We start from the raw sequence: 26250 nt of genomic DNA, 5'->3' as shown, positions 1-26250 counted from the left end.
ATGCCAGGACTCCTCCCATAGCACGACAGCACCGAGTTTCCTGCAAAAACTCTTAAGGGTAGATTAATCTACAGCAACATGGGACAAAATGCAGATTTTGCTTTAAGATTGTATAGGTGGAAAACACCAGCAAAGTGCAAATGGCTTTTACATATGATGCACAGCAATTATTTTGTGGAAACAGAAGCATGCATGGAAGTTTGGAGTATGCAAAACAGTAGTAACATCCTCTCCATTCTCGACACCAATCTGTAACTCACTAGCTGTCTCTGTCTACCACAAAACCATGAGGCATCATAAAAAGCATGTTTTTCTTGAAACATGTGATTGTAATCATCTTTTATCTCTCTCTCTCTCCCCTCTTTCTTTTTCTTTTCTTCCCGACCCAGAAATTCCCATGCGCAGTCTGAGGGGTGAGCAAGGCCCCCCTGGTGAGCCTGGACCAAGAGGGCCACCAGGGCCACCAGGATTACCAGGTCATGGTGTGCCAGGAGCCAAAGGAAAACCAGGCCCACAAGGATACCCAGGAATTGGAAAGCCGGGTTTGCCAGGGATGCCAGGAAAACCGGGGGTCATGGGGCCCCCAGGGCCAAGAGGGGAGATGGGGCCGAAGGGGGAGATTGGGCCCATGGGGATACCCGGACCGCAAGGACCACCAGGGCCTCATGGGCTTCCTGGCATAGGGAAGGCGGGTCCTCCAGGGCTGCAGGGACAGCCAGGGCCAAAGGGTGAGCCTGGGATGAAGGGGCCACCAGGAATCCCTGGGATCCCAGGGCCAAAAGGGGAGAAGGGGGTTGGGATCCCCGGTTTGCCAGGTCTGAAGGGTCCACCTGGGCTGCCTGGTCCCCCTGGTCCCGTGGGGCTGCCGGGGGTCGGCAAACCAGGCATGGTTGGCTTCCCTGGCCCACAGGGACCCCTGGGCAAACCTGGACCCCCAGGAGAGTTAGGGCTCCAGGGGCCTCCAGGGGCCCCCGGGATCCAAGGCCCTCCCGGCCCACCTGGCATTGGCAAACCAGGCCAGGATGGCATACCTGGCCAGCCAGGCTTCCCGGGTGGCAAAGGGGAGCAGGGATTGCCAGGCCTGCCCGGGCCCCCTGGTCTCCCTGGAGTTGGGAAGCCAGGCTTCCCTGGGCCCAAAGGGGAGCGAGGTGTGGGTGGTCTGCCTGGCCCCCTGGGGCCAAAGGGGGAGAAGGGGCATGCGGGGCCACCTGGCATGGGAGGGCCACCAGGGGAGCCAGGCCAGCCAGGACTGCCAGGCATCATGGGCCCTCCAGGGGCTGCTGGTTTCCCAGGACCTAAAGGAGAGGGGGGTGCTGTAGGGCCACCAGGACCAGTCGGCCCCAAGGGAGAACCTGGCCTGCAGGGTTTTCCAGGAAAGCCAGGCTTTCCCGGGGAAGTGGGTGGCCCTGGGCTGCGGGGGCTGCCAGGCCCCACAGGACCCAAAGGAGAAGCTGGACACAAAGGCTTGCCGGGGCTGCCGGGTGTCCCAGGGCTTGTGGGGCCAAAGGGTGAGCCCGGGCTCCCCGGTGCTCAGGGGCTTCAGGGCCCCTCGGGCATCCCAGGCATCGCGGGACCCAGTGGTCCCATCGGCCCCCCCGGGCTGCCAGGGGCAAAGGGCGAGCCAGGCATGCCCGGCCCCCCTGGCTTCCCTGGGGTAGGCAAACCTGGTGCTGCGGGGCTGCAGGGACCCCCGGGAAAGCCTGGGGCGCTCGGTCCGCCTGGTCAGCCGGGGCTCCAGGGGCCACCGGGCCCCCCCGGGCCCCCCGGTCCACCAGTCGTCATCCCACCCACTCCACCAGCCGTGGGACAGTACCTGCCTGAGGTGGGGCCAGGGATCGAGGGCTTGAAGCCCCCCTACGGCTACAAGGGCAAGAAAGGCAAGGCTGGTGGCATTGTCTACGAGATGCCCGCGTTCACGGCAGAGCTCCTCACGCCCTTCCCCCGCGTCGGGGTGCCCGTGAAGTTCGACAAGCTCCTGTACAACGGCCGGCAGAACTACAACCCCCAGACAGGGATCTTCACCTGCGAGATCCCCGGCGTCTACTACTTCGCCTACCACGTCCACTGTAAAGGCGCCAACGTGTGGGTGGCCCTGTACAAGAACAACGAGCCACTCATGTACACCTACGACGAGTACAAGAAGGGCTTCCTGGACCAGGCTTCGGGCAGTGCCGTGGTGCAGCTGATGCATGGAGACAAGGTTTACGTTCAGATGCCATCCGAGCAGGCGGCAGGACTCTATGCTGGGCAATATGTTCATTCGTCTTTTTCAGGATATTTATTGTATCCCATGTAAAACAAAACAAACAGACACACACACACACAAAATCAAAACCTTTCTCCTCTGCTTCAGTCTTTTATACCACAGAAGATGCATTTTATGACCATTTTGGACCATCTTGTACAAAATCAAAGAAATAAATACGAAGTTTAACATTATGCACAGCTAGTTATAAAAAAAAAGGTGTGGCAAACATATCTAAAGATGCGTATCAGGTTCATAAACAGTTGTTTTGCACCCAAGGGGGACATATTAGCTGTACATTATATATTTCTGCAATGCCATGCTTACTTTAATTTCATTCACAGTAATTCAGTACTAAAGCTCAAATCAGTGTATGTCACTCACTCCTGTTGCATTGATCATAGCTGTAAGATGAAAAACAGTGACTTAAACCAGAGTAGGTCAGTCTCTAATTATATTAAAAAATTTGAGTGGCTTATTTGACTAGGTGGGGGGTTTCTAGGGTTTCTGACAGCAGGTCTGCCTGACAAGCAAAGGTTCTCTTAGCTGGAGATCTGTATTTCCCTTCCCCCGTATAAAATAATCCTGCAGGTGTGCTTTTTTTTCCTGAACAATTTATTTATGATGGAAGAGGAATCCTGATGGTGTACCTATTCCCCCTGAGCCTTCTCCAGCAGTCATTGGACCTAAAATGTCACCACTGACTCCAGCAGGCACTGGTTTCACCTCCTAATGCCACAGCACTTGAGAAGTCTCCATCTCTATTCACACAGCTCAAGTAGATGAGGTAAATTCCCCATTTGCTTTGTGCCATGCCATTGAGACGTTCTGGCCAACACATGGCAATACTTCAGGGTGGCATAAATTTGCCTGGATTACTGTGCTTGTACCAAGAACCCATTTGGCTTGTCAGAAGAGACACCTATTCTGCCACTCAGCAAAAGCTGAATCAGTTTGCTCTTCAATGACTAGGCAAAGCAGAAGTAGCTCTGTTTGCTTAACTGATTTGTTGCTTGAGATCAACCAGAAACTTTACCAGCAATACTGATCATGCAAATTTATCCGAGGAACTTGGTTCTATCTAAAAGCTGACTTCCAATCCTTATTTATATGTTACCAGTTGTCAAGGAGAACCTGCAGGCCTCAATACTTTTCCGTACTTGAGGACAGCGACTTCAGTGCCCGAAGTCTCTGTCTGCTCATCAATGGTGCTAATCTCACCTCAACAAGTGTTCTGTTTCCAAGGGGCAGTGGACCTTGCTGTGGTTCCCTGTACGGTGCTGCACATCACACACTGCTGCGCTAGTTCAAAGAGTTAAGTGCTCATCACTTCTTCGATGTCTTTAGCTACCGCTACTGCTTTTGATTCAAAAATGAACTAGATTTTTCATGCAGAACTAAGATTGGATTTAACTGGCATTACCATTATTTAAATGCAGAGTTTAATACAGTCTAACATTGACTAAGGACTCCAGTGATATAATGTGGTGCTTTATCTCAGAAATTTTATGGAACGGTGGCAGGAATGGACGGACAGTTTACCAGACACTGGTGACTTCAGTATGTTCCCAGAATATATGAGATATGTCAAAAGCAAATAATTTTGTATTTAAAATTTTTGTACTGATTTGAAAAAAATATCTTATTAAATATCTTTAAAAATAAAACCAGAAAACCAATTCTGTTTTCATTCAGGACTATCAGAAGGAACATTGAACAGGCTGAATTCATGTATCAGCCCCACAAGGGCTCTCTGAGACCACTGACAGCCTCATGTAGGGGAGCAAAAATTAGTAAGAGACACCCCCGTTTCTCTAGTACCCATCTCCTAGCAATACATGCTCTAAGCCACTGAGGGAACACGTCCTGTTTGGTGGGAGGGCACAGCAGGGTCTGGGGCAACACAAAGAGGGAGGGGCTCCCTCAGGCAGTCGGCGGGACAGGTACTACACAGCATGAGCCCACGTGGGAGTGCAGCTGAAGAAAGGCAGAGGGGCAGCCAAGCAATCAGCCACAGAGGCTGCTTCTAAGGGCTTGTGTCGCCTGAAAAGGCGGAACTGCCCACAATGAGAGATGCTCACCACACCGCTGGCTCTCCTGATGTGGCTTCCCCACCTCAACTCAAAGACCAGCATTTCCTCCAGCTGGTGAACTCCTCAACTCTCCACACTGAAAGGAATGCACTGAATACCTACTGTGCCAGGGAACTGTTATCTAAATCTCCCTTGGACTCCCTGAAGCCCTCAGCATCTCATTTTTACTGCACAAAGAGAAAGAGAAAACAAATAATGAGCAAAGTACTGCAATCAGCACCTCTCAGTTTCTATCTAAAGCCATTTTCACTTTCTGAAATTTTTTATCACACACGATCTTCTTCCTTCTACATCTCTTATTTTACCATTCCCCTTACAGTCCACAATAAGACAAGCAAGATTCAAAAAACAATAAAAACTTCAAATCACAAGGATGCTGCTCTTGATCTTACAAAAAAAAAAAACCATGTCCCAGCTCCGGTTGTACTCAGCCTAGAATGAGATCTCCACCCACAGTAAAACTCAGCCCACCTAGGTTCAAGAACTTTCAGCTGTTTGCTCTATGAAGCACTGAAGTTTACTCCAAAACTTTGTATTGTATCTGACATCACCATGTACTTCACACACCAGTAGTAATGGCCCTGGGCATACCCACACACCCACACTCACACACACAGAGCACTGCCCTTGCAAAAATAAGTCTGAGGGCACTGTCTTTAACAATTTATTCACAGGAAAATAATCTCCTTCCATTTGTAGCATTCAAAATTTCACTTGAAACAACTCTTAAGAATTCTTCAAAATACAGGTGGCACTTTAAAGGCACATAAAACTTAAGACAAATGGCAAATAAAATAAGCATTTCCCAATACCAAAAACATATGCTGAGCTTTGTATGTTCTTAAAAATCAGAGTCCACTTGAAAGTGAAGGCATTTATGCTACCTCCCAGGGCATTGTTAAAAAGCAAAGTATGGCATTGGAAACAAGAAGTACCACGTGCTAATTAAACACCAAAGTTGTGATTCTGTATTATTATCATCTACATAATCACTGGAAATGTCATTTAGTAGCATATTTTAGGCACTCTCAGATTCGTATTTAGTGCAATAGTCTGTGACTTCCCTTAATTATTACAGCAGAGGAAAAAACAGTTTCCTAACAGAAAACAAAGAAACCTCCTGAAAGTCTGAGCCAAACAGAGCTTTCAGCCAACATGTGTCAGTCATCCTGCTTGTTCTGTGCATAGTTTGAGATCTTAGAGCTGGGTCTTTCTGACAGTGCAGCATTCTGAGACGGGTGGCAGCTAAAATGCAAAAGCACCTTTTCTGTAAGATGATGCTGTCTAGAAATTCGGCAGGCTGCTAGAGAACAGGAGAAAGTAAGAAAGGAGGAAAACATCCAACTTCAGATAGAAAAATGATGGGAGACACTGGGGACCTACACAGTTACACCATTATCACACACAGAAATAAAGCTGGCAGCACCCTGGGATTCAAAACTAGCAGCTTCACTCCCGATGTGATAAAAAAAACCTGGAGAGCTTTTAAGGGGAAGTTTCAGTGCAGAGATTTCATTTTGAGGAATGGCAAAAAGGGGAAAACAAAGTCTTAATAGCAGCGCACTCTCAGAAACGATCTAAATATTTGGTGTTAGCATTATTGTTTTATTCTAAAAGCCCCAAGTCTTTGGTACTGCAAACACCTGTGAAAAGGTGTGCCTAGACAGAAGAGACACTGATCTGTGAGCAGTGCTGAGAAACACACCACACATGGGTGTTCCTGCCTGAATGAAGTCAGTGCCAAAGCAAGACCTGTCCTCGAGGCAGAGTAGCAGCAATGATGTGCATGAAGCAGGTGGTGGAACAGGGCTGGTGTACATGGGATCCTACAAAACATCTTGTGGGGAGAAAAATTCATTACTTGGCTCACTGCTTATTATTGAGGAGAAAAACTACTGGCCTGCAAGCTGGGCTTTAAAAAAAAAAAACCCGAAAAACCAAAACAGAATACTCCAGGGTTTATCAGCAGCATCAGCTCTTGGCTTGGTCCTGAGGGAACAGGTTTCGTTCAAAACATTTCCCAGTCAACCTGGAACAGTAACTGTGATGGACTCAACATCTCTGCCAGGAGCACAGAAATGGGGGAAAAATATCCCTGGAAATACTGCTTAATTTGAAAACTAAGTCAGTCATACAAATGGGGAGGCTTATTAAGAAATAAAAAGAAACAGCTGATATGGATAAATGCTTGTAGAGAGCATATTAAATTAAAAACGTTATTTAAAAACAATATTGTGGGGAGGCCAAAAAGCTGATGTGGCAAAAATAAAATAGACTAAAGGGATTTTTTTTTTAAGTACAGAGAGTTTGTGAGACACCATTTGTTTGCCATGAAGCTTTTTTTTTTCTTTTCAATTATTTTGTTTGTTCTGCTACAGTTAGAATCCAAATCCCATCCTCCCACAAAAAGCATAAAGCCTGCTAGAAAAATTAGGAGAAGGAATCAGTTTAGATTAGTGGGAAAAGCATCTCTGGAGATGAAATAAAGTGGAGAAAATCGCATCTTCAAAAGCAGAGCTCCCTACTCACTTCCTGCAACTGGAGACAGGGGTGGAGAAACACAAGGATGCAGCCTGCACCATCACAAGAACTCTCTTCACAGAGTCTGGAGCAAATTCAGCAGCTACCCTGGAAAAATGTCCTCCTGGACAGCATACTGCGAGATGTTACATGGATGCAGCTGGATTGTGGCAGCAGCCATTGGGAGAGTCAGGGGCCCCAGCTCTGGAAGCAGCTGTGGATTGTGAGGATGAAGGGGCAGCCCCCCAATTCTGCCAGCCTCGGCTTTCAACACAGTCTAAGATCTACCAGTGGCTCCTCTGCAACAAGAGCTTGGAGAACACTGCTATGTCTGCAAAAAGCCTTGCCACAGCAGCTTTTTCAGGTGGAATTACTGTTATCAGGAGTTTAAATCACTGTAGGTCTGGGGCTGCAGAATCACATACAAACCTTTTTAATTAACTGAAGTAACCAGGAGAAAGAAATGCTGGCAGAGACAAAGACAGTACTATCACTATTTTCTTACGTGAAGCCCCACCTGTTTGGATTCAGATTTTCAAGCAAAGATGTCTTCCAAGTCCCAGGAAAAAAAAAATACAAAAAAGTAAGAGCCAGCTGGTGAAGAAATTGTGGTTTCCTCATTTCCACCACGAATCACCTGTTCCAGTCCCCCAGGACCTCCCACGCACTCCCCTCTCCTCCACACTCCCACCTTCCACGCTGCACACAGGTCTGCAGCTGCACCCAAGGGACACGCAGCTGACAAGACACCATGGCAGAGCCTGTCCCTTGCTGGGACACACCTGCATCCTTCCGCACCCCATGCCACAGATTTTTCTGACATCTGGAGTTATTTCAGGTATGTCCAAGTTGCTTGAAATAGACCAAAGCTCAGGAATCCTTGGGTGAAAACACAAGCCTCCTCCCCTTCAGCTGTGGCACCTCTCCAAATCATACTGCCCTCCCTAATTCCCAAATGGCAGAGCCAAGGAGCTAAAGATGGAAATGAGCACCATGGGAAGGCGGTTGTGGTTTTTGTTTGTTTTTTTTTTAAACACCTACTGCACCCCACAAGAAAGGTGACTCTTTGGTTGCTTCAATGGTTATCCCTCTACATTGCTGCAGCAAAAAAAAAATTGTGTTCAGTACTCTCGCAATCCTCAGCTTCTATAAGTAACAAATACCATGGTTTGTGTTCATACTGCAATTGTTTACATTACTCCTAAACATACTCCTATATAATTTTATTTAAAAGCAACAAAGATATTTCTACCAACTTCAAAGATTTTTTTTTTAAGTGGACTTCTTTGTACTTTCTCTTCAGGTGTGATTGATAAAGATAATCACAAAATCTTCCAGCAATTCTGCTATAATCAAAATAAAAACTTTATATACGTGCCCTGTGAGAGAACTGGAACAGCATATTGTTGTTGACAGTTGTCAAGTGCCTTCCCAGGCAAATTTAATTTATTCACAGGCTTGTCAGAGACAAACCAACAGAGGAAACATAAACATCCCTTTAAATGTTTCAATTAAAATCTCGAGTAAGTTCCCACTCCTAAATTATTTAGTTCAGCCACACACTTTAAACTTGAATGTCAAGACAGAAGAGGTAAACAGATGCCGAATGATAATTCAGCTGAGGTACATCCTGGATATTCCCCACCACACTCTACTGCCGAAGATGGGAGTATTCCTTGCTTGCATTGATGCATTACAGCATCTGAGGAAGGAGATTGTCCTCGTTTGGGAAAGACCACCTCAATTTTTGAGGAGCAAACAAAATAACACATGAGATCCTGTCCTGAAGAACTAGGACTCTAACAAGCATTGACTCTAAACTCAGGCATGAACATCTCTATCCCAGCTCATGTTTCTGTTGTGGTCTAGGGGCTGACACACAGGTAGTTCGGACAACTCTTCAGTCTTCATATTCCTTCTTTTTTAAGTCAAGCAACTGTAAAATTTACTGGATGCACAGCACAGGGAGTATGATTTTTCCATAAAATGGATACAACATAAGCATCGTCAACACCAACACCAACATCTCCACAAATCAGACAAAGGAGGCAGAGTAGTAGTTTGCCTTTGGAAAAGGCAGACAGAAGTTCAGAGCTGATGGTCAGTGCAGAAGCTGTGGCTGCTTGGCTGAAGGTGGACATCCTCTCCTCAGGAGTATGGCAGAACAAAACCTGTACAGTCTGTATGTTCCCCGTTCTCCAAAACACACAGTAATGATTTAGATGCATAGTTTTAAAGCCGTTTTCATACAACAAGACAGTCACAACTTTACCATCCATCTACTGATTAAACACTGGTCATCTCAGTCTCTTGACAGTGGAACTCTTTTGGAGGACAATATCAGAAACAAAGGTATTCCAGAGAATTAATAATTTGGAAAGAGTTCTCACTGATAAGTAAGCGATGTGCATCACATTTTTATGTATCCCTGATACTTTCAGCTGAAAGTTTCATGGTTTTCCCACTATTAAATAGCTTCACAGAAATTCAGTTAACTCTGTTTGCAACAGTCCATTACCCTCAGGCTCAGAAGCTTTTGCCTTGGTGAGGTTTCTGGGCTCTTTTTAAACAGTAAACAGTTACGCTGCACTTAAAAAATAAAAATGTCATACAAAAAATAAAAATTTTTCAGATCTTGAAAATAGTGATTGTTCTTTGTATTTTCCATTCAGCTTTCACGTCAAATTGACCACAAAGTTCTTGTCTATAAGCTTCTTCAAAAATTTCTGCTCGGCGGTGATGTTGTGATATTCATTCTAAAGAGATGTGAGGGAATAATAAAATAAATTATAAAATCAAATTATAACCAGCAGCATGCCTTGGCTATTCCTTTCTATTACCTGTGATACTTGGAAGATGCTAAGAACAGGAAAGGTCTGGGGAAAAGACTTCTTAGCAAAGGCTTAGCCCAGTTTCCCAAGAAAACAGGTTGCTCAAAACTAGATTAGGTATTTCCATAAGGACACAACGAAAAAGGATGATCCTTCGGTGGTAAGAATGGGTGAGATGTGGTCTCACAGAAGTCCTTCCATTATTAAGCCTCCCAACTCCTCACCCTGCTTATTCAGAACAACTACTGTGTAACCACATTTACAGCACAAGCAGTCAGAAAACAAGTAATTCTCAAAGCTCAGTGCAGGTTCTTCAAAAGCACATCAGGCACTTGTAGTTCAGATGCATCCTGCCAAATAGTTTCAGCAAGCCCAAACCAACCCATCTTCTGTGCTGTATCCAGATCCTGGATACACAAGAGACCACTAAGCTTAGTGGAGGGCAGCACAAGGAAAGTAAATTTACTTAAGACACTGAATCTCATAAATTAAAATGAATATAATATGAATACTGCATAGAATATTATACATATGTAGGATAGTATTTACAATTTAATGCCACTAAAAATCTAACGGGAACACTTTTGTTTAGTAGTTTGTTCTTTTGAAGTTTCAAGATTTTAGGAAACTTATGGATGTCTATTCAACTAATGATCAACCTTATTCAAACTTAGTGTGTATTGTAAAAAAGCACCTGCAGAGAGGAACCTCTAAAGGAAGGCAAGTTCAGTGTCAGAGGAAAATTATCTGAGAACAGCAGGCATCTAGGAGTTCTGAAAGAAACATGAGATGGTCCTATGGGCATTGTCTCTACCCTTCCTCTTCAGCAAAGGGAAGAGGAGGAAAATTGTACCCCTATGTTCTGGGCAAATGGAAAAGAAAACTTCACACTGAGGTGAAGGGCTGAGATGGGGTTGCTTGGAATACAGAGCTGAAGGCAACTGAATAAAAGAGCAGAGACATGAAAAAAAACAGAGGCATGGCCATAGCAAAGCAGCAGGGAGGAGAATGTTTGCCAGCCTGATGTTTGCCAGCCTCCTGCTGCTCCCTCTCCTGCTGAGTTGTGGCTTCCCCCTCCTGGAAGCAGTTCCTTCTCTTCCTACCTTCCTCCAAGACCTGCTTTCCTTTTCTACTTTCAGTTTCCAAAATTCAGTTCTTTTCCCATGCAAGACCTATACAAGTTCATAGGCCTTAACTCCTACCATTACCCTTTGCTCTTCTTTCTGTCTTTTAAGGAGTCTGACAGCTGTGTCATACGGTACAAGTAGGTGCCAAGGAAAAAGAGAACATGAACAGAAACACCACCACTTGTGTGCTGACAGTGCTAACAAAGACATCTCTAGGACAAGAGCTGTGCAGCCTAAGGAAAACACCAACTAAGCAAAACACAACACACAAATGGACATGTCATGCAGACACTGCAGAATACGGTATAGCACAAGGGACACAAATATCAGTATCTACATTTTTCAGAAGCAGCAGCAGAGAGGAAGAGATTCAAGCAACATTAACCCACAAGCAGCTGAACGAGGCTAAGGTGGGAGGCCCTTCTGACCCGCAGTCCATACTTCTATCTATATTGAATTGCCTTCCCCAGTTACCAGCTCTACTTCCCTCAGCACAAACAACTGTTAGTTACCTGCATCATCTGAGACATGGTTTCATTGCCATAGTAGTGCAAAGAACTATTTCTGTCAGTGAAGTCGTACTTGAAGCCTGCCAGGTGGACTTCATGGCATATGTGAAATGCCAGTGTAATGGCAATTAGCCCAGTTGTTGGATGCTTGGGTTTCTACAACAAAACAAAAAGAGAACACACGCATAAATACCTGGAAGCTTGGTGGAACACTGAACTTAAGAACAAAGACAAGGGAAATCAGATCAGGCAGCCTGGGTCTTCTACAGATGTTTGGTTTCAGTTTGATGCCCTCCTGTCTCTAAAGGAACAAGGTACTGCCCCCACAGGTTTCCCATGACCAGGGTGTCTGTCATGTCAGCCTTCCCTGCGATTCCTCGGTTTCTAGTGAGGGCTGAGCCCACAGTGCAGCCCTTCCCTCCAAACAGGCATCAGGAAGGTCTCCCCATTGCTCTGCTCAGCTACTTTCATGAAACAGGTTATGCTTCACTACACTGGAAAACAATTTACAACCCCCTCAAATTTGACTGAATTACAAGATGTGTTCAGAAGTTTCTAGATGATGGAGACCCAGATGAACAGAACATGATATACTCCAAATTTTCATAGCACCAAACTAAAAAAGCACGAATGCTAGCACTATACAGATTTGACTGAATTTACATTTTTTCAAAGCAGGGAAATTCCAGAAGAATTTTGCTTTAGACCTTCCCCCGCTATCCCCATTAGAAGAAATAAAACTGTAAATAAAATTATTTCTCCCTACAGTAAGTTCAGAAGTAAATGCAATGTAAAATAAAGAGCATGGCATAAATAGGTTTTAAACGTGCAAATTAATAGCACCTAACCCAAAGTCAGAATTTCTCACAAAAGCACAAAAGAACTCAGTGCAACCATCTGCCCTATCTTGTGCTCAGATACACGACTTCTTTTATAGCAGCAGAGGCTAATATGATCTGGGGAAGGAAACGAGGCAAGCTTTATTAGAGAGGGATGAACTCTTTCACTGGACCAAGATGAAGCTAAGGTGAAAAAGTGTCTCCAGAAATGGACAAAACTTTCAGGCACCAATGCCTTTTTTAGATAAAATAACATGAGCTATATATGCTCTCAGTAGCTGCAGTCAAACCTCCAGTTGAGCACAAAAGCATGGGCTTTTTTGAACTCTGACCCAAGGCTCAGTTTGTCTCTGAAAAAGAAGCAGACAAACCAGTACCAGACAACTCTGTACATAAAAACGCAGCTGCGCTCTCTGTATTTCTTTGTATCATACGACAACACAAAAATCCCCAGAAAGAAGTTACTATTCTCAGCTCTTTTAAGCCTAACTGAAGTCACAGATTTGAACTATCACCTTTTACGGAGAAATTTCTGGTACCTTTATGTAACTCCTGGAGTACTCCAGAAATAATATCTGCTTAAAATGTGCACTATGCCCAGAGCTCCTGCTAGTTAGCAAAATAACTTTCTGCCCTAGGGGTCCAACATCATAAACTTAGTGGTGACTCTGTTGCCACATCCATACTAAACAGGACTTCAAAACTATGGCAGGAATGCTACATGTCAGGATTAATGCTACTTGGAAATATCAGGAATATCACAGGTTGTAACTAGCTCTGTTCACCTTTCTCTATCATAAAATTCACCTAAAAAGAATATAATTAAAAATTGAGTACTTTCAAAAGGTACTATCATGAAATATCCAGATATCCTTGGCCTGTAATTAAATTTTTTCAGCCTATTTAATGGAAATGGGCTGTTGGAATTTCTAATGGAAATTTAATGGAATAACTCCACAACACTTTCTGAGTTTAGTGGTGCTGGAGCAACACATCTGTTTTTATTCTTGGTTCTACTAAAAATCAGAAATGCTTGCTGGTTATGCACTAATGTGCACACTGGGAACATGAGACTGGTTTAATGGAAAAGGCAGGGACAGCAGGGAAAGCAACAGTGGTCACTGGCATCTCCCACAGGCCAAGGTGGCGGAAGCACAGGATAGTGAAGGCAGCACCAGCCCTGCCCAGGGACGAGCAATGGTACAGAGGGCTCCAATGTGAGACTTTCCTGCCCACGGGAACCCCTGTGGTGTGACCTGCAGCTTAACCAAGCTGTGCCAGGGCCACTGCAGATGAGCAGGCTCTCACTGCAGATGTGCAGGCTCTCACTGCAGATGAGCAGGCTCCCAGCCACAGCCCACCTCCGAGATGGGAGGAAAAGGGAGGAAGAGCATGCTTGAGATTGACCATTGCTGCGCAGGGATGAGGGACTGCAAAACCCCTTGCAAGAAGTAAGCAGGATATGGAGGGAGCAGAAGGGGGCTCCAGGCATGGTCACACTCTAACCCCCCCTCTGTGCAGGGGCACCCAAAGGCAGGAGGAACAAAGGGTGACCAACAGGCCTGTGACTCCATACCAGCTGACACCACACACGTCTGACTCAGTGACAGCATTGCTTTTAACCTCTACTCTCACTGACAGGGCAGCCCTGAAAGAGTCAGGAGGCATTTCTGGACCTATGGAGGCCATGCACATTCTGTAGCCATTTAGGAGATTAGTTAAGCATCCAATTACTATGCTGCTTTCTTCCCACCCTCAGCTGAAAAGCTGAAATGCCACAGAGCCCCAAGCAAGCACATAGCCAAAATGGCTATTCCAGTCTGAGAGTTAATTAGGGATAAAAAAGCCACTATTAGGCTGAGAAAAGAGAAAGAAATTTTAGGAAGAGGTACAGAACCTACCCCTCCCCACACACACCAAAAAAAAATCCACTCCCTCAAATATTAGAAAGAGCAAACCAGAAAAAAGTTGTGGCAGATACTCCACAGTGACAGCCTGTCAGACATTTCCACACGTGTCAGTCAGGTGTTGATGAAGTGGGGATGTGACCCCAGTAAACTGTACCTGTGCTAAGCAGCACATGCTTGATCCTGACTGCACGAGGGAATTCTCCAGCTTGAAGCTTTACCTTTCATCAAGAACATTTTTCAGTCAGGAACTGACAGTTAAAATATATTTTAATGCCCAAATTGCTGGTTAGCTCATTACAATGCTTGGGATCAAACCAGTAAGCACAGTGATGCTGCCAGACATTCATCATTAGCACAGGGCTGGAATATCCTCTATGTTCCCTAGTCACTCCCTGGCCCCAGGAGCGTGGAATTGCAGCAGTGTCAGAATTACAAGTTTGCTGGAGTTTTTGGGGAGGTTTGTTTGTTGGGTGTGGGGTTATTTTTGGTGTTTTGATTTTTGGGGGAGGTTTCATTGCTTGTTTGGGGTTTTCTGTCTGTTGTTGTTTTGTGTGCCTTGGTTTTTTTTTTTAATAAACACTGTAAAACACCCAACATTCAATAGTTCAAAACTCCGTATTACTTCTAGAAGCTCTTTGGATCTGTCATGTTGCATTACCTGCCCATCTTTCCCAGTTTTGTAAAAGACATTCTGTCTGTCTGGAAAGCAGTCTCATTTCATACCAATTACAGAATCCATAAAAAGGTATTTTTGGCACATGAGGCTAGCCACTCTCTTTCTGGATTCCATTTTCTCATCTTTTTTAGGCACCATCTAAATGGGAAACTACTTTAATGTGAACCTAAAAGGTTTTCCACATTACGGTCTACTGTCATGAAGATATAATTGCCTCTAAATATACATTTGGTTGCACAAAACTATAAGGCACAAAAGAAGAAAGCATACCTCCTTCTTAGGAAACCTTGTTGGGAAATGAAGCCACTCATAAGCAGTTTTCCTGGTGATGCTGGGATCAAGAATCCTGATTTGACTCGATTTGTAGATCATATTCAGAGCCGGTTTCTTCCAAAAGCCCTTTGCACTCTGTAACAGGCAAGTAAATATGCATTTTTGACAGCTGTAAACAGTTGAATTCAGTTTTGGAGCAACTCTAACCAGAGTGAACTCCAAGGGCATGAGGTTAAAGAAGAAGAGTGATGAAACCTCCCTAAGTTCAAAAACACCTGCTCCTGCAACAGGATAACCCACTGCGGCAGCAGTGGCCAGCTGGCTGGAAAACAGCTTTGCAGAAAGGTCCCTGATGGATAACATACCAACAATATGCCCTGGAGGCAATAAATGCTCCCTATGTGCTGGCCACATGAGCATGAGCACAGACAACAGGCAGACAGAAGTTATCATTCTCAAGCACTTTGCACTGTGCCCTTCTGCAGTCCCACAAATCCTACGCTGGGCTTCCCTCTGCACAAGAGACTGTGTCAAACAGCAGAAGGTCGCTACAACAGCCAACGGGCCAGAGCTCACAGCAAACAAAAAGGGTCTGAGGAGGCTGGGTTTGTTCAGCCCATCTTCAACTATCTGGAAGGGGTTTAGAAAGACGAGAGGTCAGACTCTTTTCAGAGGCACACAGTGAGAGGACAAAGAGAAATTCTCTCCTGTGACGGTGCTGAAGAACTGAAAGAGGGTTTGTAGAAATATCCTTGGAAAGACACAGAATTTACCTGGACAATGCCCTGAGAACCCGGCTTTAAACTTGGCCCTGAATGAAGAAGATTCAAAAAGATTTTGGACTTAAGACCTCCTGAGAGAGATCACTTCCAACATTATTCTGCAATTCCTCCAAGCGCACAGGGTAAAATCTGAAAAATGTCTGGAGCATGTATGTTAAAGTATCAAACAACACTAGGGAGAGGATAAAAACGTATTTCCCAGAGCTAAACTGCTCTGGTGAGGAACTAATCAAATATGTGCATTAGAAAGAAAACAAAGCATTTTTGGAAAAGGGATATTAAATAAACTGAGTAGGAGGAGATCCAGTGCTCCTCTCAGCTAGGAGCACTACTGTTAAAAGCAAACACGTATTTCACATGAGAGATGTGTGGCAAGATGAGCCAAGGCGCAAGAATAATTGAACTCACTATTTTCTGACCACCTAGTATCTCCCAAAGCCACTTCAAATCCCGTGGCTTGAAGACGATGAGAACAACAGTGGTATTAGGGTCGTAGTGGATGGGATCTGAGAAGATGGATTCCGGGTAAGAAAGGCGGAAAGTTGTCCTTCTCCCAACATCCTCTTCGTACCCTATCACCGGGCCATTATTCATTCTGCAGAGGACAGAGGCACAGAGACATCAGTGACTGCCCTGCCCATGTTCCTACTGTGCAGCGGCTGCCACACGCATTATTAGTCTGCGGGACAGACACTGTGTCTGGGTACAGCAAAGCTTAGCAGGCCAGCATTTACTTATCACATTACATAGCAGATGAGCAATTATCAGATGCACTCACCCTCTAAACTCAGAGGGATCAAGCACATATGGGAACTCTGCCAAGGTGGTTTAGAATACAATCACATAATTGCTTACCGTGTGTCACTTGAGCAGAAAGCAAGCCTTCTGATTTGGCTCCAACACAGAAACTAGAGAAGGGCAGAGAGAGTACCTGCCTTGGACAATTACCAGTTGCTCCACGTACACAAAATGAAAAGGAGATAGCATTTACCTTATTATGACATCGTATGAGTCAATTTTCTCCCCTAATGTCTTATTTCGAAGTACTCCTCCATTACCAACCACGACACACCGTCGACAGGCAATGCTGTGGAACAAAGAGAAGTTTCAATACTCTTGACTTGCCTGGCTTCATATTATTAATGATACTTCTGCATGTTAACTGTCTTGTTTTCTAAGTGAGGTCCTGTTTCTTTTACAGCCCTTGGCCCCTACAAAGCAGGGGGGGAAAAAAAAAAAAAAGCATTGTTTCAGGGACTGACGAAGTCAGTAACTGGCTTCTCTCATGTGAAACTGTTTTTACACATCTCCTTTTTCTAGTGGTTTGGTGTTTAAGATAACCTAGCCAAATGGTGATACGAATGCCATTGGATAAATTATTTTCCACAGTCCTTCAAACTTGTCCCAGTCCGGAGGAACCAGCCAGGACAAAGCATGTCTGGAAAAGCTAACTCAATATTAAGGTGCTTCTGCAATATTGTACAACTCCACATCTCCAACACAAGCTAAAGCAGCAAGATTTATGTTCACAATTCACCTTACAGGCCTATTAACTGCTCATGTGAAAAACCTTAGCCCATGACATGACAGCTCTTCAAATGAATATGGTGTGGATTTTTCCTCCCTCTATTTAAAAGTGCTGTCTAAACATGTTTAAACAAGTGACATGCATGCTGTCATGATGTAACAAGATGGATTCCTTGATTAAAAGTTGCATTCTCAGATGACCAGATTCAAATTAGCACCACTAGGTATATAAAATATCATGTGCTAAAAAGTAAGATCTTGTACTACATCAAATCAAAACAGTAATTTCAAATTTGCAATACATTAGAGATAAAAAGCATGCAAGAAAGGTATTATGGAGATGCTAAAATTATGAAAGTAAATTCTCAGGGTAAGATTTCCAAAGTTATCACAGGTTTTCTCAATGCTATTTTGTTCTCTACTGTCTTGTTTCAATGTTAGTAAAATGTGTTAAATAAAAAAAGAAAGGGGGGGCTCACAAATAGGCTTGCTGGGGTTTTACTCAAGTAATTTTGCCTTTTTAGGGAAGGTTTAAATCAAACATGTAAGACTGTAAACTCCTCCTTTCAGAGTAAGCACATCATTTTTTTGTTATAAAAATGTCTCTTTGTTTAGAGCAAAAGCCATTCAATTTGGCTGCAGCAGGAACAATGAGAAATTAAAAATGTTGGTATTTTCTTCAGACACAAGCAGGCTCACAGTTCACTGAGGATGAGTCACCTCACAGTAACACCCCACTCCCTTGGTTCTTTCTTCAAGTAAGAAAAAGGCTCTATCCACTATTCTTGCTCTACCTTCAGGACACCAAAATTGTGTCCCAAAAACCACTATAACCTGTATTGAATTCCCAGCATGGCACTTTATGCAGACTAATTAATGTCTTTCTCCTCAAACAGTCCAACCTGTTTTTTCAGCTGAGAGTTATTATTCAACATCCATGAAAACAGCCAGTTCCAGCCAAGACTGAGCGACATCTTAAAGTACTAAGCAGTTCCCTGCATTTCCTACAGAATTAACAACATCTGCAGAGATAGTTGCCTTTAAATATATATGTGTATATGCATATACACACACACACATATAGTGCTCTAAATGCAGCTTTCGGGGTTGGGTGACATGAAACAAGCTGGCACACCTTTCTCTACTGTTTCCTGAGCAGCTTAGTAGAAGCCAAGCATTCATAAAAAGACTTCCAGCTAATACCATAAATCATGTGACTTGGTATCTTGGAAATCAGAGGGGTGAAAACCTGTTACACCATCCTGTCCTCAGTATACTTATTCCCTCTACACCCTTAAACCCTTTCCCTCTCTACCCCTTTTGCTCATTCATTTTCCATTTAATTTTTCTACCTGGTTTGAAAGTATCTTAAGAAAGCAGGCTGATGCACATATGCCTCTTACAGTTTACAGCAGGAGTAAGAAAACAGAAGTTGCCCTTTTCCTGAATTATACCTTGTTACTTACAGCTGTAGCTTAGAACTCAAAGTAAGGAAGGAAAAAGGAAAACTGGATGAAAAAATGTGATCAGTAAGTGATGAAGGTAAAGTGAGGGAGAGGGGAAAAAAGCACAAGATTAGCATACGGTTGTATCATGTCCCTAGCATTTACTTTGACGAGGCACTGCTTTTTCTATTCCATGTAGATGAACTTACAATAATTCCTTATTATATACCTTTCAGCTTTTCTAAAAGGTGATTTAAGACACTTCTTCACGAAGGTAACCTCTAGCAATTGAAATAACGCCTTCCACTCTAACATACAACTAAGAGGCCTTTGCTTTCTCCTCTCTGTAGTCATGATGCAGCAGGACACACACGGCAGGGAGGGCAAAATAAAACATGACTTTAGAGCTGAGCAACTGAGGTTTGCTCAGCTACAGAAGCTGGGTCGCTGTTCTCAAGTCAAATCCAAGCTGTTTTTTCTTACTGATGAATATAAACCAGATTTTGCTTATGACTAAAAGTTGACTAATACTACTTGGACAGACAACAGAGTGAAATTTGAAGTTTGATTAAGTTTTTGAATTACAGTGCCCTTCATAACATGAATACTCAAAACCAAAGTTATCAGCTGCCATCAAATACCCAATAAAGAATCTAACATTAGTATTTCAACTTCTGAAATGGATAAAGTCAACAAGTAGATCAAATATTTCTGAAGAAGTGTACGTGAGTATAGTCGAACAAATTAAAACAACCAGCTTTTCATCTCTGTCAGGCTCAAAGTGGGCTGGCTCAAACAGGAAGTCTGGCACAAATGTGCTGTTTATGAACTGCCTCCTCCCCTTCCCCTTCCAGTACTCCAGTGTCCTCAGTTATGATCCTAAATCTAAGTCCACAGTAGTACAGAGTCCACTAACAAAAATAAGCAGGGAGGGGAACTGTTTATGTAAAAAAACAACACAGTATCATAGAAAACTAACATATGACATAGAGATAAAAATATGTAGCTAGGCTGAACTGCGTTTAAAGATTCTTAAGTTAAATAAACCGATCTGTACTTACTACAGATCACAGAAGTCAACATACCAATTTTCAGCAGACTGTTACTCCCAGATATTTTACCAACCTCACTACTTTAAATTTCCTTTTCATAATGTTTTTAAATTAAACAACACCACTCACCCTTTCTCCAAGTAAATAAAATGACAAGAAGAGAAATTATTTCATATATCCTTAAACAATACCAGGTGTGCTACAAGCAAAATGTAACAAACAGATTGCAGTGTCCAGACGTTCAGCTTACGATCAGCAGCACAGTATTGATGCCAGTGAAAAATATTAAGACCTTGGCCTAACAATAGCTGTAGGAAAGGTCTGAGTGACAAGAGGATTGCCTTTATGTGTCAGAGATCTACTAAGAGCATAAATGGATCCCAATGCAAACACCGTGGTAACTGATCTCCAGTGTCTGCAGGCAGTAGTCACTCAAACCATTGCTCCATTCAGGTGGTGTACAAGATCCTCAACCTCAAGGCCAGGCCTTGGCTTATGTATTTTGTTTATATGGTGAAATGCTAAAAGAAACATTTTCCTAGTCTATAAAAGAAAAATATTGCTAAATGGAAATGTAGCCTTTAGAGGTCAGAAGGTTTGCATCCTCCACATTCCACTGAAATTCTGTTTCAGTGGAAAAAGAAAAAAAAAGATCTCAACTTCAGCTCCTTTAACACACATCCCCATAACCAGTTGAAGAATGCAAATTATTTCCTTAGAGGTTATGTGGTGAAAGGAGGATGCAGAGGTCACATTTTGTTGACTCAGGATTGTGCAAATGCATTTGTAAGAATTGTTGAGCTCAGAATCCTTAGAATACTCAGTGAGGAACTGAAGTCACAACTGAACTGAAGTCAGTGACACTGTCCATTTCCAAACTCTTTGGGAGAGCTAGACCTTTACACAGTGAGAACTCGACCTAAGTTTGGAACATGACACTGTTTGGAAAAAAAACCTTTGTAGCTCACTCTGTACAGATTTACCTAAGTTGTACACAAATACAGCTACATAAGCACCATGGGCTTTGTGCTTATCTAGCCTAATACTTGTCTGCCTCAAAAAACGTTTATAGGGGAAATCTATTCAGCCAAGAAGGCTGAATCGGACAACAGCATTACAGAGCTGCCTAATAATTCTGCATTACTGGAAAATGATGTTAGGATTAATTCCCAAAGCATTTCACTGTTAAAAGCCACTGTATCTCAGTGAAATATATGTATAAAAACTCTTCCCTACTACAGTGATTCATGCCCTAAGAGTTCTGTACACAAAACCTGATGGACCTAGAAAGAATATATTGTATGAAATCATTGTATTTTTGATTTGTTTATACTGCCTATTAAATAGTAACAGCTCTCATTTTGCTTTAGTACCACTCTGAAGCATATTACTTTTAATAAAATGAAGCTTACTTCCCAGAACTACTAACCATATCTACATCTCAGACTCTACATTCAAAGGATAAATACCAATTTCCTTATTTATCACCTACAGGACAGGCACTTCCATTTAAAAGGTCCAAACATCTCTGCTTTACAGCACAATGACAGCGCTGAACTTACGGTTTCAGGGAATTTCTAATACAACATTTGGCACTGTCCTTCTCCAGAAAAAAGAGCAGCTTCTGTCAGCCAATTCTGTATAAACTTACCCCATTATCACACTCTTGATACAAAATACGGAGTTTAATTTTTTCCTTTTTTTTTTTTTTTTTTTTTTTAAGACTAAACTTGAACATCCTAGAAACAGACTAAACACAGAGAAAGGAAGGAGTACAGTAGGGGAAAAAAAAAAAAACCACAACTCAGTATTAAAACAAATTCTTAAGTTTGAACATATTCCACCCAAGTTTAATTAAAATGTGATCCTGACATTTGGCTTCAAGCAGCAATCTTGTATAATCTCTGTAATTAAAAACCAGAAAGAAGTACAGCCAACCTCATTTGCATTCAACTCCATTAAGAAGTCTGTATATTAACATGGTAGCTGTCAGGTTGTCAGCCCATTTCCTAGACTGCAAATCTTAGGAGTCATCTGCATCACTTTGTAAACACAGGACTTTAGTCTACTTGCCAACCCTACTACACTACCTCAAAAAAACCCCAACCAAAGCCAAACAAAAAACAAGACACACAAACACAAAGACCCTCCAAAACAAAACCAAACCAAACCTCCTGGCAGATGCGGCTTCCAACAAGAGATTTAATGTAATTGATCTAATTTAATCTATCTAATCCATGGGAAGCAAGTTACCTAAGGCATGCTCCCTTCCATGCCACACCCTTCTTACTCCCCAAAGGACAGCCAGCCTTTCCTGTCTTCCTCGATCTCCCTCATCCACGAGGACAGGAAGTTGAACGTACATAGGAACAAGGGTGTGCAGCAGCCAGCAGATGCAGAGGCACAGGGATATGCCCAAGATTTGTTCTGCATAGGAGACCTTGGTTTGCACTTGCTTATCTCAAATATTCCCCATCTTACACTGAGTTTGCAAGAGGAGATCACATTCAATCTGAGTGTAAAAGATACTACAGGAAGATGGGACTGCATTCAGCTGGCAAATTTCTAACACACTTCTAAAAGGAAATCTCTAAGTGGAAGCTCCCTCAGAGAATAATTTTTCTTGCACGCTGGTGCTATTTATGTGTAAAACCAAGCCTGCTTAAACCTTGCAATCAGCTACACACTGCTCGGACCCCGCCAATCTGATCCGTGTCCTGACTAACTTGAGTGTATTCAGGATAATCCTGCAGACACTCCTTTTCAGGTAAGTACAAATATTAAAAATGCAACTAGCAGAAACAGCAGCAAATAAACCATCTCACCTGTCTTCTTCATTGGAAAGGCCACAGTTCTGCAGTCTCGAAAGGGCTAAACGAAAAAATTGCTCTAGAAAGAAAATATAAACAAGATTAATAAAAACATCCAGTATTTGCCAATACAAAAGTAAGTGTGTCACCCTGACAACAGTATTTTTACACATAGTAGTTTATATGCACTGTGCATAAAAGCCTCCAAGTAAGAACACTCAGAATTCAAGGCCACAGATCAACTAATGATGCTGAAGAAATTCAGATTTATCAGAGCTCCTCTCTGAGTTTTTTCTGCCTCAAAATAGGAAACAGCCTGAGATTTGTATTAAAAAAAAAACAACAAAACTTAGTTACAGTAAGTAAGAACTGGAAGAATTTTCAAGACCTACATCCTAACTGACTTTGTTTTTTCTTCTACCCACCTTCAGCTGACACAAGAGGGTTCCTACATAGCCAAGGACAGTAACAGCATTACGGATCTTGGGAGAAGACATCAATCCAGCCTGTGACAAAGCTGGACAGAGGCACATTCCCAGCCCAACCCTGGTGGACAGGCTCCTGCTGGACACTCAATTTGCCTCGGAGGAGAAATCAACTCATTCCCAAATGTAGTTTTCCTCAATGTAACCCCAAAAGTGCAGGAAAATGCATCATCCCTGTTACCACTGATGGAGGGCAAATCAGAAGTCTAAAGGCCAGGCTAGGAAGATGCACTGTTCAATGTTAAAAACTCTGAAATTGGGACTTCACAATGCTTTCCAAAAGGGTGGCTAAAGCCCTTAGGGTGTTTGGCCCTATTTACTCTGCCCTGACCAACACTGGCAGTGGCAACGAGCCAGCAAACCCTTTGCACAGGTCCAGCAACCAGGCAGTGTCATCAATTCCCCCCTGCAGCTCCTGTGACACCTTCCCTGGCAGGAGTAGCCCGCTCAGTGTCGTGCTTTAGCCCCAGATGGCAAATAAGTGCCACACAGCCACTCACTCTCCACCCCTTGACAGGGAGGAGAAGCAGAAAAAGGTAAAATTTGCATGGAAAAGGAAAGAAAGAGGGGAATAAAATCCAAGAGATTCAGGTGGCTTTACAAGCCATTTAGGTATTTCTGTTTAAAATAAGGTACATGGGAAACACAAACCTGCTCTCTTTATTCCGTAAGGTAGTTCAAACTTATTGCTCCCTTGGAACTCTGCCACTCTGATAAAATCATTAGCGCACAGGAACGGGTATATTTTGTCAACACTGATGAAGGAAAAAAGGAAGAAGTTTCAAAAATCCAAATGATATACCTGCATAAGCCAGTAAGTCATGCAACTGCTTTGTAAAAAGCTCTTTTTATCCTACTATTACAATTTTTATCATATTATCATACATTTTTAAAAGAAGAAAATCCATGAACACAGGGAAAGCAAGCAGATAATGGAAGAGGGGAAGACCTTGTAACAGAAAATACAGGCAAAGAGTGAGGCAAAAAGACTTGTCTATTAGTGCAATTTATATAGACTTATTAGAATTGTCATTACAATTGTGTGACTGAAAGCTTACACCACAAGACCACATATTTAAGAGAATACATAAGCCAGGAAGACAGTGAGTAACTTCAGGTTTGAAAAGTACATTATACAGGTAGCAAGGAAAGTTAAGAGTTATTATTGTACATGGCAATTTAATAAACACGAACAGGATTTGAAGCAAGGTGTTTTAAGTCGAAAATACCATCTCCTGATTTGAGCTGCTCTCCTATTCCAAACAAGTGGCACTATATGACTGTGTTGACATCAGTAAGTTGTTGGGGGCAACACAGGTATATCCATGCAGCAAAAAAGTATGGAGTTCTCATGTCCACACTACATGCATCTTGGGTATTTTATATTCTGGACTAACCCTAGTAGGGTCCCACCCCTAAGCAGCTGCAGCACATGGGCTGTGCTCCTGCAGTGCATCTTCTGGCTTAAGCAGATGTCTGAAAGAATCCCAGTGTATTCGCACCAGGGCCACCCTGGGATGAGAAGCACGGCATGTGGGGATCACAAGGTGGTTTGCCTCAAAAGCACATTTTTCCTGCAAACTAGAACATGATGGCATGATCCCTTTTAAGTGTCAAGCTAAAAAGGTCACGTCTTTTGTCAAAAAACAGGAAGCACAGAAAAGGGATCTCTCATAGCAGGGAAGGGACTCTTACTGCCTTAGTGCCAAGTCCAGGAAAATGAGTGAACAGCAGACACAAACATGTCACATGCTACCATGCCCTTGGCTTCACCTTTGAATTAACTAAGCACACACTCAGTGTACTCGCTGACTTTGTCATGATCCTGCATATTAGGTCTTAGATTAAAATGTTAACACAGAAGTATACAGTCACCAGAAAACCTAATGTTAATCATAAAATGCCCCAGTCAGCACATGACTTGCTTGTTAAGAATATTAATAGCTGTTAAGAAAACCTTCTCTTTCAGTTTCCCAAATCAAATCCCTCACTCTTTAAGCTCTATGTATTCAGAACATACTAACAGTAAAAAGGGAAAAAACCCCAAACAACAAGACACTACAGCCCACACACCGAGAAATGGGCAATAGCTTAACTAAGCAAGACCAGCTAGCTTTGAGACATGATGCACTAAATACCCATATTAAATTTATTACCTTGCTTTGCTGTTCAGAAGCAGCTGGTAAGCTTAGACATAATAAATAATTTACCTACTGAGAAGAGACTCTTAATTCTAGCTCTTCCAGCTCTGGTTCCTTTCAAATAAATAATTCTGTGAGGTTAGAAATCCTTTCAACCTCCCCAGGCTATAACCAAAGTGCAAAGAACAGATCTTCAGCTCATGCAAACTGTCTCTATAAAGAAGCTACACAAAGGTGTGAGACTCTGCCCTAGCTGTGCGTGTACTTTCTTCTTGCTGTGTACCTCTGAGTCCACTCCTGCCCCTTTGCTGAACACCAGAGCGACCCTGCTGCACCTAACACACAGACAGCTTGGGCACAATCCATGGGCAAGGGAATTAGGACCACCTCACTGGACCTAACCAAAACTCAAAGACTACAAGTCTGCTTTGGGTGGCACAGAGTTAATATGCTTCCACGTGCTTTAAAACCTGCAACAGCACTAAAATTATAGCCATGTTTTTTAATATACAAAAAGTACCAGGGGAAAAAAAGAAACCATGGTGTCTCTGCGTAGAGGTTTAAGACTTCTTCAGCCAGGACCTGGCCTAATCTTTCCAAGCTTTCTCAGGGCGCTACTCAATTTGCTTCAAAATGTGTAAATAGCCCAGTTCTAAATCAGCACAGCCTTTCCTTCCCCTCCCTGCCCCCCAACTCCCACAGAAGACCCACCCCAGTAAAGATTCAAATGCTGGTTTCAGGAGACAAGTGTCCAACGCATTCCTCCTCTCCACAGCTGTAGGTGGCAGCCTGCAAAAAAAGAATTTCAAATAAATAGCAAAACCAGGAATGGGTAGCATAAACAAGGTAGGGACACTTGGACAAATCAATCAGTAAAAGCTGATTACTGAGTTAAGATCACACCAATATTTCATTACTCCCCTCCCTCTGTGTTACAAAGACGAAACTTTCTTATTGTAGCACAATTACTTTTACTAGTAAAGGC

General features: G+C 43.1%; 2 protein-coding genes across 7 annotated transcripts in view; one reads left to right on the top strand and one right to left on the bottom strand.

Annotated features, from left to right (window-relative positions):
- The window catches only part of COL8A1 (collagen type VIII alpha 1 chain), a 30232-nt gene extending 27900 nt beyond the window's left edge, over positions 1-2332 (top strand). The window contains exon 3 of the mRNA XM_082277683.1: positions 390-2332. Within this exon, the coding sequence (XP_082133809.1) occupies positions 390-2296 (1907 nt within the window). The 3' untranslated portion in view covers positions 2297-2332. The remainder of the gene's footprint in view (positions 1-389) is intronic.
- A 2422-nt stretch (positions 2333-4754) lies between these two features.
- The window catches only part of ST3GAL6 (ST3 beta-galactoside alpha-2,3-sialyltransferase 6), a 72935-nt gene continuing 51439 nt past the window's right edge, over positions 4755-26250 (bottom strand). For all 6 annotated transcript variants that reach the window (XM_082277970.1, XM_082277971.1, XM_082277969.1 and 3 more), the window contains 8 exons: positions 25977-26054; positions 23776-23879; positions 22655-22718; positions 16797-16892; positions 16214-16400; positions 15021-15158; positions 11329-11481; positions 4755-9614 (listed from right to left, as the gene is read on the bottom strand). In XM_082277970.1, the coding sequence (XP_082134096.1) occupies positions 9534-9614; positions 11329-11481; positions 15021-15158; positions 16214-16400; positions 16797-16892; positions 22655-22718; positions 23776-23879; positions 25977-26054 (901 nt within the window). In that variant the 3' untranslated portion in view covers positions 4755-9533. The remainder of the gene's footprint in view (positions 9615-11328; positions 11482-15020; positions 15159-16213; positions 16401-16796; positions 16893-22654; positions 22719-23775; positions 23880-25976; positions 26055-26250) is intronic.

Source organism: Coloeus monedula, assembly GCF_965178545.1.
Source record: "Coloeus monedula genome assembly, chromosome: 3".
Lineage (NCBI taxonomy): Eukaryota > Metazoa > Chordata > Aves > Passeriformes > Corvidae > Coloeus > Coloeus monedula.
The sequence above is the reverse complement of the archived record's forward strand: the minus strand, read 5'-3'. Positions and strand labels throughout refer to the sequence as shown.